Source organism: Thunnus albacares, chromosome 2, assembly GCF_914725855.1.
Source record: "Thunnus albacares chromosome 2, fThuAlb1.1, whole genome shotgun sequence".
NCBI lineage: Eukaryota > Metazoa > Chordata > Actinopteri > Scombriformes > Scombridae > Thunnus > Thunnus albacares.
Window position 1 is genome coordinate 10,898,833 of NC_058107.1, and position 12,357 is coordinate 10,911,189.

At 41.5% G+C, this 12,357-nt stretch overlaps 3 protein-coding genes across 7 annotated transcripts in view; 1 reads left to right on the forward strand and 2 right to left on the reverse strand.

The window, feature by feature from the left end:
* The window catches only part of dock5 (dedicator of cytokinesis 5), a 29,643-nt gene extending 27,652 nt beyond the window's left edge, over window positions 1–1,991 (reverse strand). For both annotated transcript variants that reach the window (XM_044365891.1, XM_044365882.1), the window contains exon 1: window positions 1,777–1,991. In XM_044365891.1, the coding sequence (XP_044221826.1) occupies window positions 1,777–1,819 (43 nt within the window). In that variant the 5' untranslated portion in view covers window positions 1,820–1,991. The remainder of the gene's footprint in view (window positions 1–1,776) is intronic.
* Window positions 1,992–8,067: 6,076 nt separating this feature from the next.
* On the reverse strand, window positions 8,068–10,792 carry neflb (neurofilament light chain b). Its single transcript, XM_044336361.1, has 4 exons — window positions 9,704–10,792; window positions 9,347–9,471; window positions 8,778–9,229; window positions 8,068–8,671 (listed from the first exon to the last, which is right to left on the reverse strand). The coding sequence occupies exons 1-4, from the start codon at window positions 10,775–10,777 to the stop codon at window positions 8,499–8,501; spliced, it is 1,824 nt and encodes a 607-aa protein (XP_044192296.1). The 5' UTR covers window positions 10,778–10,792; the 3' UTR covers window positions 8,068–8,498.
* Window positions 10,793–12,010: 1,218 nt separating this feature from the next.
* cabin1 (calcineurin binding protein 1) overlaps window positions 12,011–12,357 on the forward strand; it is a 39,131-nt gene continuing 38,784 nt past the window's right edge. For all 4 annotated transcript variants that reach the window (XM_044365912.1, XM_044365923.1, XM_044365932.1 and 1 more), the window contains exon 1: window positions 12,011–12,205. The gene's annotated coding sequence lies outside the window, so the exon portion shown is untranslated. The remainder of the gene's footprint in view (window positions 12,206–12,357) is intronic.

Below are 12,357 nucleotides of genomic sequence, written 5' to 3' on the forward strand. Positions count from 1 at the left end.
CTCATAATAAAAATGGCCAGCTTTATCTTGGTTTTGTTCAAATTCATGTAAGCATTTATATGACCACTTGCCAAGGAGACCTTGCCCTGAAATCTAATAGAGCCATGGGATGCCATTACGGATACGAATAATGTAAACAGAGATGCAGTAAATTAAACTAACCAGGGCGTGTCTGTGTTCTTCACCTGCTGATTCAGTTTTTACTGCAGTGCTTGTTTTTACGATGTGAAAATTAGGAAGCTGTCCTATTATGACGGTGTTACAAATTCACCATTAAAGATTGTGATATCTTAATCCCCATATTATCCACATTTCCCTGTTAGCTAGCACGATATAACTGATATTATCAGAAACCTTGCAGTCTCTTCTTTCATCCAAAATGTAGTTGCCTGTATTTGGGCACCGCCTGGGGTTGACTAATCGGATTAAAAACATAAAACCTTGTAAAGGGTCCGATGGCATTTTTAGGATTAAGTACAGTGTTGGTGACTTCTGCCCTGTTTCTGAGGTGAATGGCAGGAGAATGGCGCAGTCTACAGCAACAGTTTTGAATGTCATACTGGGATCTAAAAGGATTAACACAAAAAAAATTCCTCAACATCAGCTGCTAAAACAAGGTCATACATGACCAAGTGGGGGAGTGTTTGTACTGCAGAGCACTCTAAATCCACATTAATTTGAGGTTTAAAATGTTTTTTAGCTACAACAGCTGCAAAGCACATAACACTTTCTTTAAAACCTAAGATAAAGTCAGTGAGAGGATCCAGGTTAGAGGAGTCAAGCTATTTCAGTGCTGGGCTCTGATTCACTCTTACTCCTGAAGGACTATGGACTCTGGCATATTCTCTACATGCAGGGTTTTCTTCAAGTGTAAGACATCTGCTGCATACCCGGAAACACTGTCTGTAAAAGAGTCTGTAGCTTTAAGCACAGATTTAGCGGTGAGTCAGTACAGTAACCAATGACCAGCCAACCTGTGCTGACTGTCATTACAGGAAACCAGAAAGGGATTTTTCAGAGAGACAACAGTTGTGCACATTTGCCTTGAGGGTGTGGAGGACTACCTGATAGCATGGACACACACACACACACACACACACACACACGCACACAGGTGACTAGGCCACACCTTTTTTCTTTTTTTTAACGATTGCAGACCATATACAAAAATGCAAAACTATAAAGTGGTAAGCACCACACCAATAGTAATGAAAGCTACAATTATTACATTGCTACAGTAAAGCAATATGTTATATTTACACTGACAAACTAATACTTATGCAAATTGTATTCTCTTATCTCTCACATGCATACAGTATTCACAGTGGCTCCCATGTGGGGCCCTGCAGGAGTCCTTGAGGGGGCTTCAAGGGATCTTCCAGCAAATTGAGGATTAATTTAAGTTCAACAACAAGTCAGCTCGGTGAGATTAAGCACAAGAAGAATGACTGGTATGCTCATTGAACTCTTGGCTCCTTTCCCTTATTCCTCGCCATATAAAACGGACAGTTATAAAAGTTATTTCTTTCTACGACCTACGCTCCCTTAGACAACAAGGGAAAGTAACAGCTCAGCTGTGTCCTTGGAATAAAAAAATAAATAAAAAAAAGTTTATGAAACTCAGCCGGGCTACTATTCGCCGTGTATCAACAACAACAGAGTCGCCGATAACTTCTGTTTCCCAGTTTCTCAGAGACCACTTTCCTCTGAAGTTAGTTGAGTTGGGAGTTTACTCGGCAGTTGCAAAACACACGCAGCTGATTTTTGAAAACTTACCGACTCCGTACTTCTCTTTTTTCGTGGGTATCCAACGGGTCATGGCGGGGGGGCGGGAAATGTAAAGTTGTCTGAATAAATAAATAACTATATACAACAGCCAAAAGAGGACGGGCGGTGCACTCCTGCTCGTCCCGAAGTCTACAGTTCCGCCATCATGACTTGTAAACGGGGAGGGGAGAGGAGAGCAGGGGATAGGCGTGAACCAAGAGCCTTCCCAAACTACCCCCACAATAACAACACAGATCCACATTACACCACTGACCCTCCCCGACAACCCTGTGCGAGAGGCTAAACGTCATTCAATAAATAAATAAATAAATCCTCACGTGAGCTAAAATTGAATTCGATGACTGAACTTTTCCTAGTTTTGCTTCAAGGTCTCCTGATGGTGTCGGTAGTTTCAGAAGTACAGGCGCACTATTTGACAATCTAGAGGAGAATAATTAATTGAAACCCGAGATATAAATCACTGATCTGTCATAAATAAATTATCACCAGGTTATTGTTTTTAATTTAGAATGAAATTGACTTGCACACCCCATGCTGCTCACATTGACTGATTTAATGCTGATCTATTCTGAGTGAGCCTGAATATGTCCTAGACCTACTTGGACATATTTATACACTCACATAACCTAAGATGAGCTTATATTTTAAGTGACATGGCAGACTGTTTCATTGCAACACAATTGATTGTTCAAAATAGGGAATTATGGCCAAAACAATGTTAAACTTGTCCATCAATGAGGCTATTGGCTGTAATTTTAATGTCATTTCAACATGGTCAGTATATCAGAAATAACACTCAGCCTCCTTCCCTGAGCAGTGAAGTAATTTACAGCTGTTGGCTGAGATCTGGTGGCCCACTTAGCCTTTTGTTTGCCTATCATGTGTGTGTGTGTTTTTTTTTCTGCTGCCATTGGCCAGCCAAATGGTGCTGTCAATAATGTTCAGCCATCCAATGCTTTTGTTGTTCCCTTTGACAGGGCCATATCATTTTCCCCCCCTATCTATTGTGATGTGGCTGCTGTAGAACACAGCTAGTGGAGGAATTAGTCAACACACAAAGCACATACTGATTGAAAGCTATTATTGAATCTTTTTTTCTTTTCTTTTTTTAACAAAGAACAGAGCTATTAAATATACGGAAGTTACGAAATAGCATGGGAGGAGGGTGTTTACTGGCTATGGCTATAATCAAGAAAACAGACACTTTTAAAAATGAAAAATTAAAAAATTATACCTTTAGATAATAACATTTTTGAATTGTTGCCTTTTCTGCATAATACTAAAGTGAAGTTACCCTGAAGCATAAATATGTGAATTTAGTTCCAGTCCATGAAGTACTTTCTGCTTCATGTTTAATAACTCTACCAACCTTCTTAAATATCATCCTGAAAATCAGGTCCCACAGATATATTTTGCTGCTACATGTTTAATTTCAAAGGTTATGACTTGAGCTGTTCCAAATGTTTATTGTGACCTATTTTTGGTTGCAGCTGTAGGTGCTTGCTGAGTGTGTGAATTCATTGTAAGGGGGCTTTAAATCTGCTCATGCACTTTTCCCGCTCTGAGTCTCCCCAGTCCTTTGGTGATGTTCCTTACACTACATATCAAATGTGAAAAGTTGCTATTGGGCCATCAAAAGTTCAAAACAATCAAATCTACAAAAAGGAATACAATATTGCCATCACCTGACTGCTTTGTGCTATTGCATACAGTAGACCGTTAGTCCCTGACAAAACCTTAACATTGCGACACATTGTGTTTGTTGTGATATGGTGTTCTAAATATCTGCTATGTAACTCTTGCTTAACTCTTCTGCCTGCAGAATTGTTGGAGAGAGATGATAACATACAGGCGGTGGTGTGGGGTTACGCATGCATGTCTTGCATTAGTGTGTGTGACAGTTTTACAAGTAGAGTTCAACTCCAGAGTTCATCTGGAGTTGAATTTTCCATAAGCAATAGGAGTAGACAGGCTGGGTCTTAAGAGGAAATCCCCACTCCCTTGATCTTATCATTTACATCATGTTATGTTATGTCACAGACAGCACTCTAATAAAATACTCTGACTAGGTGCAGGGTTTTAGTAATTATGGTTTGAAGAAAAGAAAAGAAAAATCCACTGTGTAACCATGAGCAGACGCGTGACGTAAATGGAAACAGGTGTAACATAAACTGATTTGTCTCACTTTTGCTGAGAGTGTGCTGTATTATTGTAGATAAAAACAGATGAAGGTTTGTCCTGAAACAAGGGTATCCTGTCAGTTTATTTTGCCTAAGGGCTTCTCCGTGTGTTGCCAGGCACACTACAAATAAACATTTAGCATGACAGACAGTTCAAATAACAATAAATATGCTCCCTATCTACCATCCACCTCCCTATACTCTAGAGCATTTGATTAGTGTTTGTGTGTGTACATGCTTGAGTGCATGTACACACACGCGTGTGTGTGTGTGTGTTTGTTTTTATGGGATGCACAAAGATGAAGCACATTGAGCATCCATATGTATGAAATGTACCATATAAATAAAGCTTGACCTGACCTGACTCCACCGTTATTCAATGGCTGACATTACTAAACTCGGTGAACTGTGGTTCCCATGATGCGATACAATGCTTCAGAGACTTCTGAATGGTGGGGCTCTAAACACTGGTCATAGCCCCCACTGAGGTGTTCAATTCCTGAGACAAAAGCAGACAAAGGGCCTAATGGATTTATGGGTCCACTGCCAGGACCATGTGATGCCAGAAGCAAATTGGACCTCAGCACCTGGCTGTCTGGCAGCAGAATCAGGTAATAGCCTGGTCCTGCAATGCTGTGCAGATAGGTCAATGCACTATCTGTGACCAGGGACTCAACAACCTGGGGCAGAAGTTGATTGCAGTTGACATTTGGTGGAGGTATACCTAAACTTTTAAACTAAAATATATCGGTCTTGCTTTTTTGTGCATGCATGAAATTGTGCGTGCATTTCACCATGGTCACTGTGCAATGATGCAAGCTGTCAATGTTTTTATGCAATAATAATGGCAGACTTGCCAAATACAGACAGTGTTTCACATTTTCTGAAGAAATACAGACAGGACAGTATGGACTGTCAATGCATGTGATCACAGAATTTTCTGCAGGTAAGTTAAGGTTAGCACATGTATATCCACAAGTCTAACATCTCATTTCCAGGTTGTTATGCATGAGAAAGGATATGCCCTGCAGGCTTCCCCATTTGTCTCCATCAGACTCAGTGAAGCATCCTTTGTGCCCTGGTGGGTACACAAGGCCATCTGAAAACTGCTATGTGTATGCCAGAAAAAGTACGGGTTTATTTATTTATTTATTTTTTAGAGAAAGTGCCACATCTTTAAATGAAATACTCTCTGTCTGCTGTCCTGCAGGCCAATGCAAAGGCTCGTTTGTCAGAGCCTTTTAATTAGGTGACACTCTGAGATCAGCAGAGGGAGCCACAACTCTTATCTAAAACTTCCTTTTCTTTGTGGAAGCAAAGCATGGCTGTGTGAAAACCAAAAAGGCAGACTGCTGCGTGACCACCCTCGCTGTCTGGACTCAGGCTGGAGCAGTGTGTCTCTGTGCTGATTGGATCCACCCACCAACAATTCAAAAAATACAATCAAGAGGGTGTTTCTCTCAAGGTGAAAACATATTTTTTTGGAAGACATGGGAGGATTAACTCTGTTTTTCTAATTCTATTCTCACAATATTAATTAAAAGATTGAATGTAATTGTATTTTTCCTATCCCATGTACAGTACTTTTGGGTGCACTGGAGTGCAATGCTTTGATCACACTTGGCATTTCACCTCAGTATCAACCTGGTTAAAAATTCAAAGGTTATCATGAGGGACCAAGAACAAAACCAAATAACAGCCGCTGTAGATGGTACACGTGTTTCAGATTCAGTTCCAATCATCGAGTCCAAAGCAATGTATTACTGTATTCTGCATCCTCTTGAAATGTAATATCCATTTGTTGCAATGGAAAGCTGATATTATTTTCCTTGTGTAGACAATGTTTCATAGTTCTGGGATCAAGCCAGACCTTACACAAAGTGCTTAAAAAATCTAGGGATAGCTGAAAGTCAAGTTTTTTAAAAAATCTGACAATATTACAAACAGATGTAAAATCATTGTCATATTCAGGTGTGGTCATTTATTTTATGGAGCCATGAAATACAATGATACAATTTGTTATGCTCACCCTAAATGTAACATTCAAACACAAACTTTTCAGCTGAACACAATCACATTCGTTGTATCTAATTTAGAGATAACTGTGCTACACTGATGTTTGTTTGTTTTACCTTTTTACAGGAAATTACAATGTCTCCTGCAGCACCTTTAGCCCTTTTTGTTTTTCATCAAAGATTTATACGTTTGTGAGGTCTCTGTGCCTCGGTGTTGGGCCTCCCTCTGACATAGCATATGCCCGCAAGAGGGAGAGAGACTTATAAGATTTATATACCAGTCTGTTCACAGCCCAAATGTGACAGATGAAATAGGGGATGAAACTCAATATCTGAAAGATGAAATGTGATAAAAATAATACAACCTTTGATATGCTATGTTTATAGGGAATCTGTGTCCCACAGTGCCCCGAGACACACCAACACACGTATACACCTACACATACACACAGCCCTGCAAGCCTATACAACACAAGTGATACATATGAGCACCTGAGGGAGTATCTGTATATTCTACTGCTGGTTTACTGTATTTATTGCGAAGAGCTCCATAATTACCTCAGCATTTTGTCTCCAGGGTGGTTTCTGTATTAAAACCCTGCCAATAATATGTCATCAGTGTATTTTAGCATTTTAATCAATAAGACAACATTTACCATATTGCTGTCACTTTGAGTGGTGGAAGGTGTGTGTAAGCGGAGCCAAATTAATTGCAAAGTAGTATTTCTAATAATTAAATTGAGTGCTCTGTTGGACTGGCTCAAGCCTTACTGTAGCAACTGAGAGCAACAGAAGGAGGGGGATAATGTAGTCTAGCTCAAGGCGGGGTAAACCGAGGACAAGGAGGATGGAGAGGAGCGGCATGTAGTTCGAGGCATTGCCTTGATACCTGCAGGATGCAGTTATATGCTGTATGTGCACATGTTACAGTTATAAGATGATGCAATATTTCAAAGTGTACAGCAAACACATCAAACAGAAGCTCCCACTTCACATCCGCCCATCTGTCTGAATCTGTGTGCAAGAAGAGAAGATGGAGAGAGAGAGAGTGTGTGTGTGTGTGGGGGGGGGGGGTTATTTGTCTGATAGGGATTGCATCTCTGCAGATGCGTAAAGGAAGCCCCTGGTCCCTCCACCTCTTTGCTGGGTAAAAAACAGTCTGTCCTCTGTCAAGGTTTAGTGCAGTGAGGTAATTCTCCGCGTCTCCCCTTCTCTCTCCCCAATTACTTCTCAATCTTTCTCTCTCCCTCTTCCTAATGAAATAATGAAATTGCTCTCCCTCTCTTGCTGTCCAGCGAGAGTTGACACTTGGCCAGATTCTTTGGTGCAGCAGACTAGCTGAGTCATAAAGGTTTCAATGCGCCCCGATTTATGGACAGTGATGTGGATGAGGGTGAGGCAGCAGGAAAAACACTGGTGTCAGCTCACTGATCACACAGAGACTGTAGGCATATCAGGGCAGAGGCGACCTGCTGACTCCAGATAAAGACAAAAACGCAGCTGTAACTCATCTCTTTTACAGGAGAATTTGGTTTAGCCACATTAAGAGAAATCCAAAAAAGCTTTACTGGCAGTTCATGTTGAAAAAGTGATCTGATTTACTCATTTTAATAACAAGTTGTTCTTGCAGACTACTAATAAGAATAAAATGATGCATTTTCATCTCAAAGACTGGCTTGGTATCATTTTCTTAAAGAACATAAAACAATCCAAACTTGCTGACTTGGCTGGTCTGCTGCAGCTCTCCCTTCCAGGCCATTGTGGCATGATTTGTCAAAATGGAGAGAACCAATGGCTCTTCGGCTGTCATCTGTGTACTTTTTTCCTTTAACCTTCATTAACATTGTGGTGAGAAAGGAACGTTTTGTTTTAAACCCTGAATGAAAAAGAGCCCCAGCCTAATTAGCAAGTAAAATGTTTATCCTTGCTTGTGAACATGAGTCACAGAGCTTAGACATTGAATATCATTTTCTGCTAACATTTTTGCAAAATGTTATTTGATATGACGCTTTTGCAATTGCAACTGTTTGTGTTTATGAGTAGAAATGAAAATCCTTGAGCTAGTTCTAGATTTACAAGGCTTCAAGGCTTTATTTGAGTTCAATGCAGCATATCATGGAAAGCACTCAGTGAGAACTCGAGGTAAGGCATTTCAGACTGGATATTGCACATTCAGACAGTCTTACAGGCATGTTTTGGTGACAGTAAAGCACACAGGTGTTTGCAGACAAATCTCCACAAAGCAGAATATCTACTCCTGATACTCGTCACAATCTGTCTCGATCAATTACATGATTAGCTTTGATATTGTTTAGTTTCTTTGCTGGTACAGCGTGCGTACATGCTGTGAGTCGCTCAAGTTAATCATACAGAGGATTTTTGTTTACCATATTGTCTTCTGATTTCAAGAGATTTTCCTTTAGTTTGAATTAGAGTAGTATCTGTATATATAGAGCACCACAGGAATTTACATCCTTCAGCTACAGGCTAGCAGGTATTTTTAAAGCATGTACATTTAAACAGTTGTTTTTCCATTTTTCTCATCAGCATCTGCTTCTGCTTCCTTTTCAGTTTCTTCTTTCTCCTTCTCACCATCTGCATCAGCCTCTTCCTCTTTCTGCTCAGCATCGTCCTCCTCTTGAGGTTGGCTCTCCTCTCCTCCTTCCTCCTCATCTTCCTTTGCTCCATCTGCTGCTTCACCTTCTTCATTTCCATAGTCATGAGAGAAAAGTTAGAATTCATTTACTAATACACATGTGCACATACCAATTAAAGAAACATTAAACACACAAACCTTCTCCATCTGCTTCTTCCACTCCCTCTTGTTTTTCCTCCTCCTCCTCCACCTTTTCTTCCGCCTCCTCCTCCTCGGCCTCTTCTCCCTGCTCTTCCTCTGCTTCCTCCTCCTCTTTCTCGTCTCCCTGCTCCTCTTCTACTTCCTCCTTCTCTTCCTCTTCCGCCTGCTCCTCCTTCTCTTCCTCTTCCACCTGCTCCTCCTTCTCTTCCTCTTCCGCCTGCTCTTCCTCCTCTTCTTGAGGAGGGCTAGCCTCTGCCTGCTGTGCTTGGCTTGCGGATATCGTCTCCTCTGTGGAGAGTGATGAACTATACAAGCGAGAGCTCAGTAGGTACGGAGCTGCAGAGCTCAGCTGAGGCTGCATGGAGACAAATGATCTTCCATAAGATGGAACAGCGTACATGGCTGCTCCAGCCACATTTAGACGGTTCTCCTCTCCTTCAAGCAGCTTCCTAAGATATACAACAGGAAAATGAGATGTTTAATTATCGGTTTTAAAAGCATTCATTTAAATCACAAAATTATGACTCAAAATACAGAAAAGACAAAACTGTGTGTAAGACACCGACCTGTAGGCTGCAATTTCAATATCCAAGGCCATCTTCACATTCAGGAGATCCTGATAATCTTTCAAATAGCGAGCCATGTCATTCTTGTTTGCCCTCAACTCATCCTCCAGTTGACCTATTGTATCCTGCAGAGAAAAGATAAAGTGACATGTTAGTGTCATTATGGTACTGGATGCAGAATGTATCATTAGAATGATAATAAACTGCTACATTAGTAATTTGACTCATCTCAGTTGCTAAAAGGTGTAGAATTCATTTTCATAACATTTTATAGTGATTTTTAAATTAGTTTTTATCATAGAAATGACACAAAGATATTTGCAGCCGTGTTCCTTTATTTCAGTGTCAGTTCCTCACCTGCAGTGCAGAGATCTCAGCACTCTGTTTCTCCTCCACGTCCTGTAGTTGGTTTTCCAGAGCTTGGTTCATCTGACGACAGGCATCAATCTCCAGGGTCCTTTCTTTGAGCAGTCGGCGATATTCTCCAGCCTCGTCTTTGGCATGACGTGCACTCTCTGTGTTGCGAGCAGTGCCTACTGTCATCACATTCATCTTGTTGCAGAACCATTCTTCAGCTGATTGAAGGTTGCGTTGTGCCAGCTTCTCATACTGGACTCGAATGTCGCGGAGAGCAGCGGATAGGTCAGGTTTAGCTACCTCCATCTCCACTGACACATCTACGCTGTACTGGATTTGGGCCTGTAGTTCTGTAATCTCACTCTCACAGAGGCGCTTCAGGAAGGCCAGCTCATCCAACAGGGTACCAACTCTTTTCTCAAGCTCAGCCTGAGCCAGTGCAGCCTCATCTGCCCCCTTCCTGGTATCCATGAGCCTGCCCTCTGCTTCTGCCCTGCAAAGCACTTCATCCTCGAAGCGCTTTTGTAGGTTTCTAAGCACGTCTTCCATCTCATCCCTGTGGTCCTGGGCAGCTTGTTTCTCATGGCGGGCCTCCTCTATAGCAGCATGAAGTTGGCGGATCTCATGCTCATACAGGGCCCGAAGGTTGGATGGCTCCGTCTGCCTCTGCCTGAGCAGCAGGAGTTCAGTCTCCAGCAACTTGTTCTGCTGCTCCAGTTCATGGACCCTCTCAATGAAGCTCGCAAAGCGGTCATTCAGGTCTTGCAGCTCGGCCTTCTCCTGGGTCCGCACCGCTTTGAACTCAGCACTGACCTGGGCTGCTTGGTCAAGGCGTAGCTCAGTGGCAGCTGCAGACACTGGAGCAGAAAAAAACACGGAGGTGAAGCTGGAAGTAGCTCGGCTCTGTGTTGGATAACTTCTGCGTGAAGATGCATAGGAAGTTATTGGGGCAGAGTGGCTGGAGTAGGCAGACCTAGATCCTATTCCTCCACCAGCACCATATCCTGCACTGCGCACAACCACTCTCCTCTTGTAAATGGGAGGGAAATAAGGGTCAAAGCCGGTGGAAGCCATGACTCAAGTGGAGCCTGCTCTATGTCTAGGAATGTAGCTGGCTTGACTGCACAGTGAATCTGCATTACCCTGGCTTTTATAGAGCCTGTAATGACTGTGACGTAAGCTATTTTTTGCAGGCATGCTGACAGAAGGAATTGATAATGGTGCCAGCCAGCCAGTCTCAGCCAAGGGGAGAGATGGGGTGTGGTGAGGATGAGTGTGGGGGGTGGAGGAGGCAGGCATAAGCAGTAGAGCAACAAGGGACTGCAACAGAGGGTCACTGAGGACAAAACAGTATACTGTTACTCCTAAAAACTGCATAAGTTGTTGCAATTTGCCAACATAAATCCTGACAGAGACATAATGTGTCATGCAACTGTACAAACTCTTGAAATGCTGTGTCATAGAGGAGAAGAAAAACACCTTTAGTTAAAGAAGACACTGCTTTGCACCATTTTGCATCATCTGTCTCCTGCATCATTAAAACTATTAGAAATTATATTAATGACAATACTGTCATGATCTAAGTGTCTTAATTCAGTGTCACAGTAAGCCAATGTAAAGCAAATCCACAGAAGATCAAACACTTGAATTCTAGTGATAGAATAAAGACCACCTTAAGCTCAAAGAAATCATTTTAAATTTTAATAAAAGTTTGCCCTCTAGTGGTTGTCTATTTACCATGCAGGTTGGTTACCCTGCATAAAAGTGCACACAAATACACATTACACATGCTGATCACAAATGAATCAAACAGATTTCACTGGTGTAGAAAAAAACATTTACTTGTAGTCACCTGTTTGCATATTTAGCAAAACCATGAGATTGGTTAGGGTTGCAGAAAATAGCAGTTTTGAACACTGAATAATAATTCTTCTTCTCCTTATTTCCTATATTGGCTACAAGTTGCTAATTTTATCATCTTTGTACTCTTATAACCTTAGCATGAGGTGGTGTTTTGGATAATTTAAATGTATATACTCAAGGCTTAGGCAATAACAGCTTCTATTAAAACTGTTTTAATACAATGCTGACAGGTTTGAAAACTTCAGAGTGTACATTTTTGCCTACATAATTCCATGAATTAGTTTGGTGTATTTTTATTGCAATTAATGAATGAGGAGCGCCTACCTATGTGTTAAATGACATATCAGTACGTAGTGCGTGGATAGTATGGTTTTACCAACATCCTAATATGTGATTGGTCACATGAATACACCCACAGTGAATTGGCCAATGAGAGACGACTTTACTAATTGGCGGGTAGCAACTGTCATGCGGTGACGCAAACACTCCTAACGTTATTAACAACAAAGGATGATGAATATTTGAAGTTTCAAACTTACTTTGCGCTTCATTTTCACACACTACTGCAGTGTTTTCCGATTTTCCTGCCTTGGTATCGTCATAGCAACGTTACAAATGCAGTTAAAACGGGAATGAACGGTGAGTCGTTCAGCTTTGTGTCTGCTAATATGAGCTAACTTAGCTTGGGGTGATAATTTGAGCTGTTAGCCAGTTGAATTTGCTGGCCCGTCATGAAAATGTATTACTGTACCGGAGTTCAGGTTGTGTTATTCACCAGTGAAGCGTTTCAT

Excerpts from the sequence above, each read along its gene's own strand:
- neflb (XM_044336361.1), bottom strand. The coding sequence starts at position 10,777 with ATGGCTTCCACCGGCTTTGACCCTTATTTCCCTCCCATTTACAAGAGG. Across the intron at positions 9,472-9,703 it reads CTGAGATCTCTGCACTGCAG|GATACAATAGGTCAACTGGA; the intron begins GTGAGGAACTGA and ends TTTTCTCTGCAG. Across the intron at positions 8,672-8,777 it reads GGAAGAAGCAGATGGAGAAG|ATGGAGCAAAGGAAGATGAG; the intron begins GTTTGTGTGTTT and ends GTGAAGCAGCAG.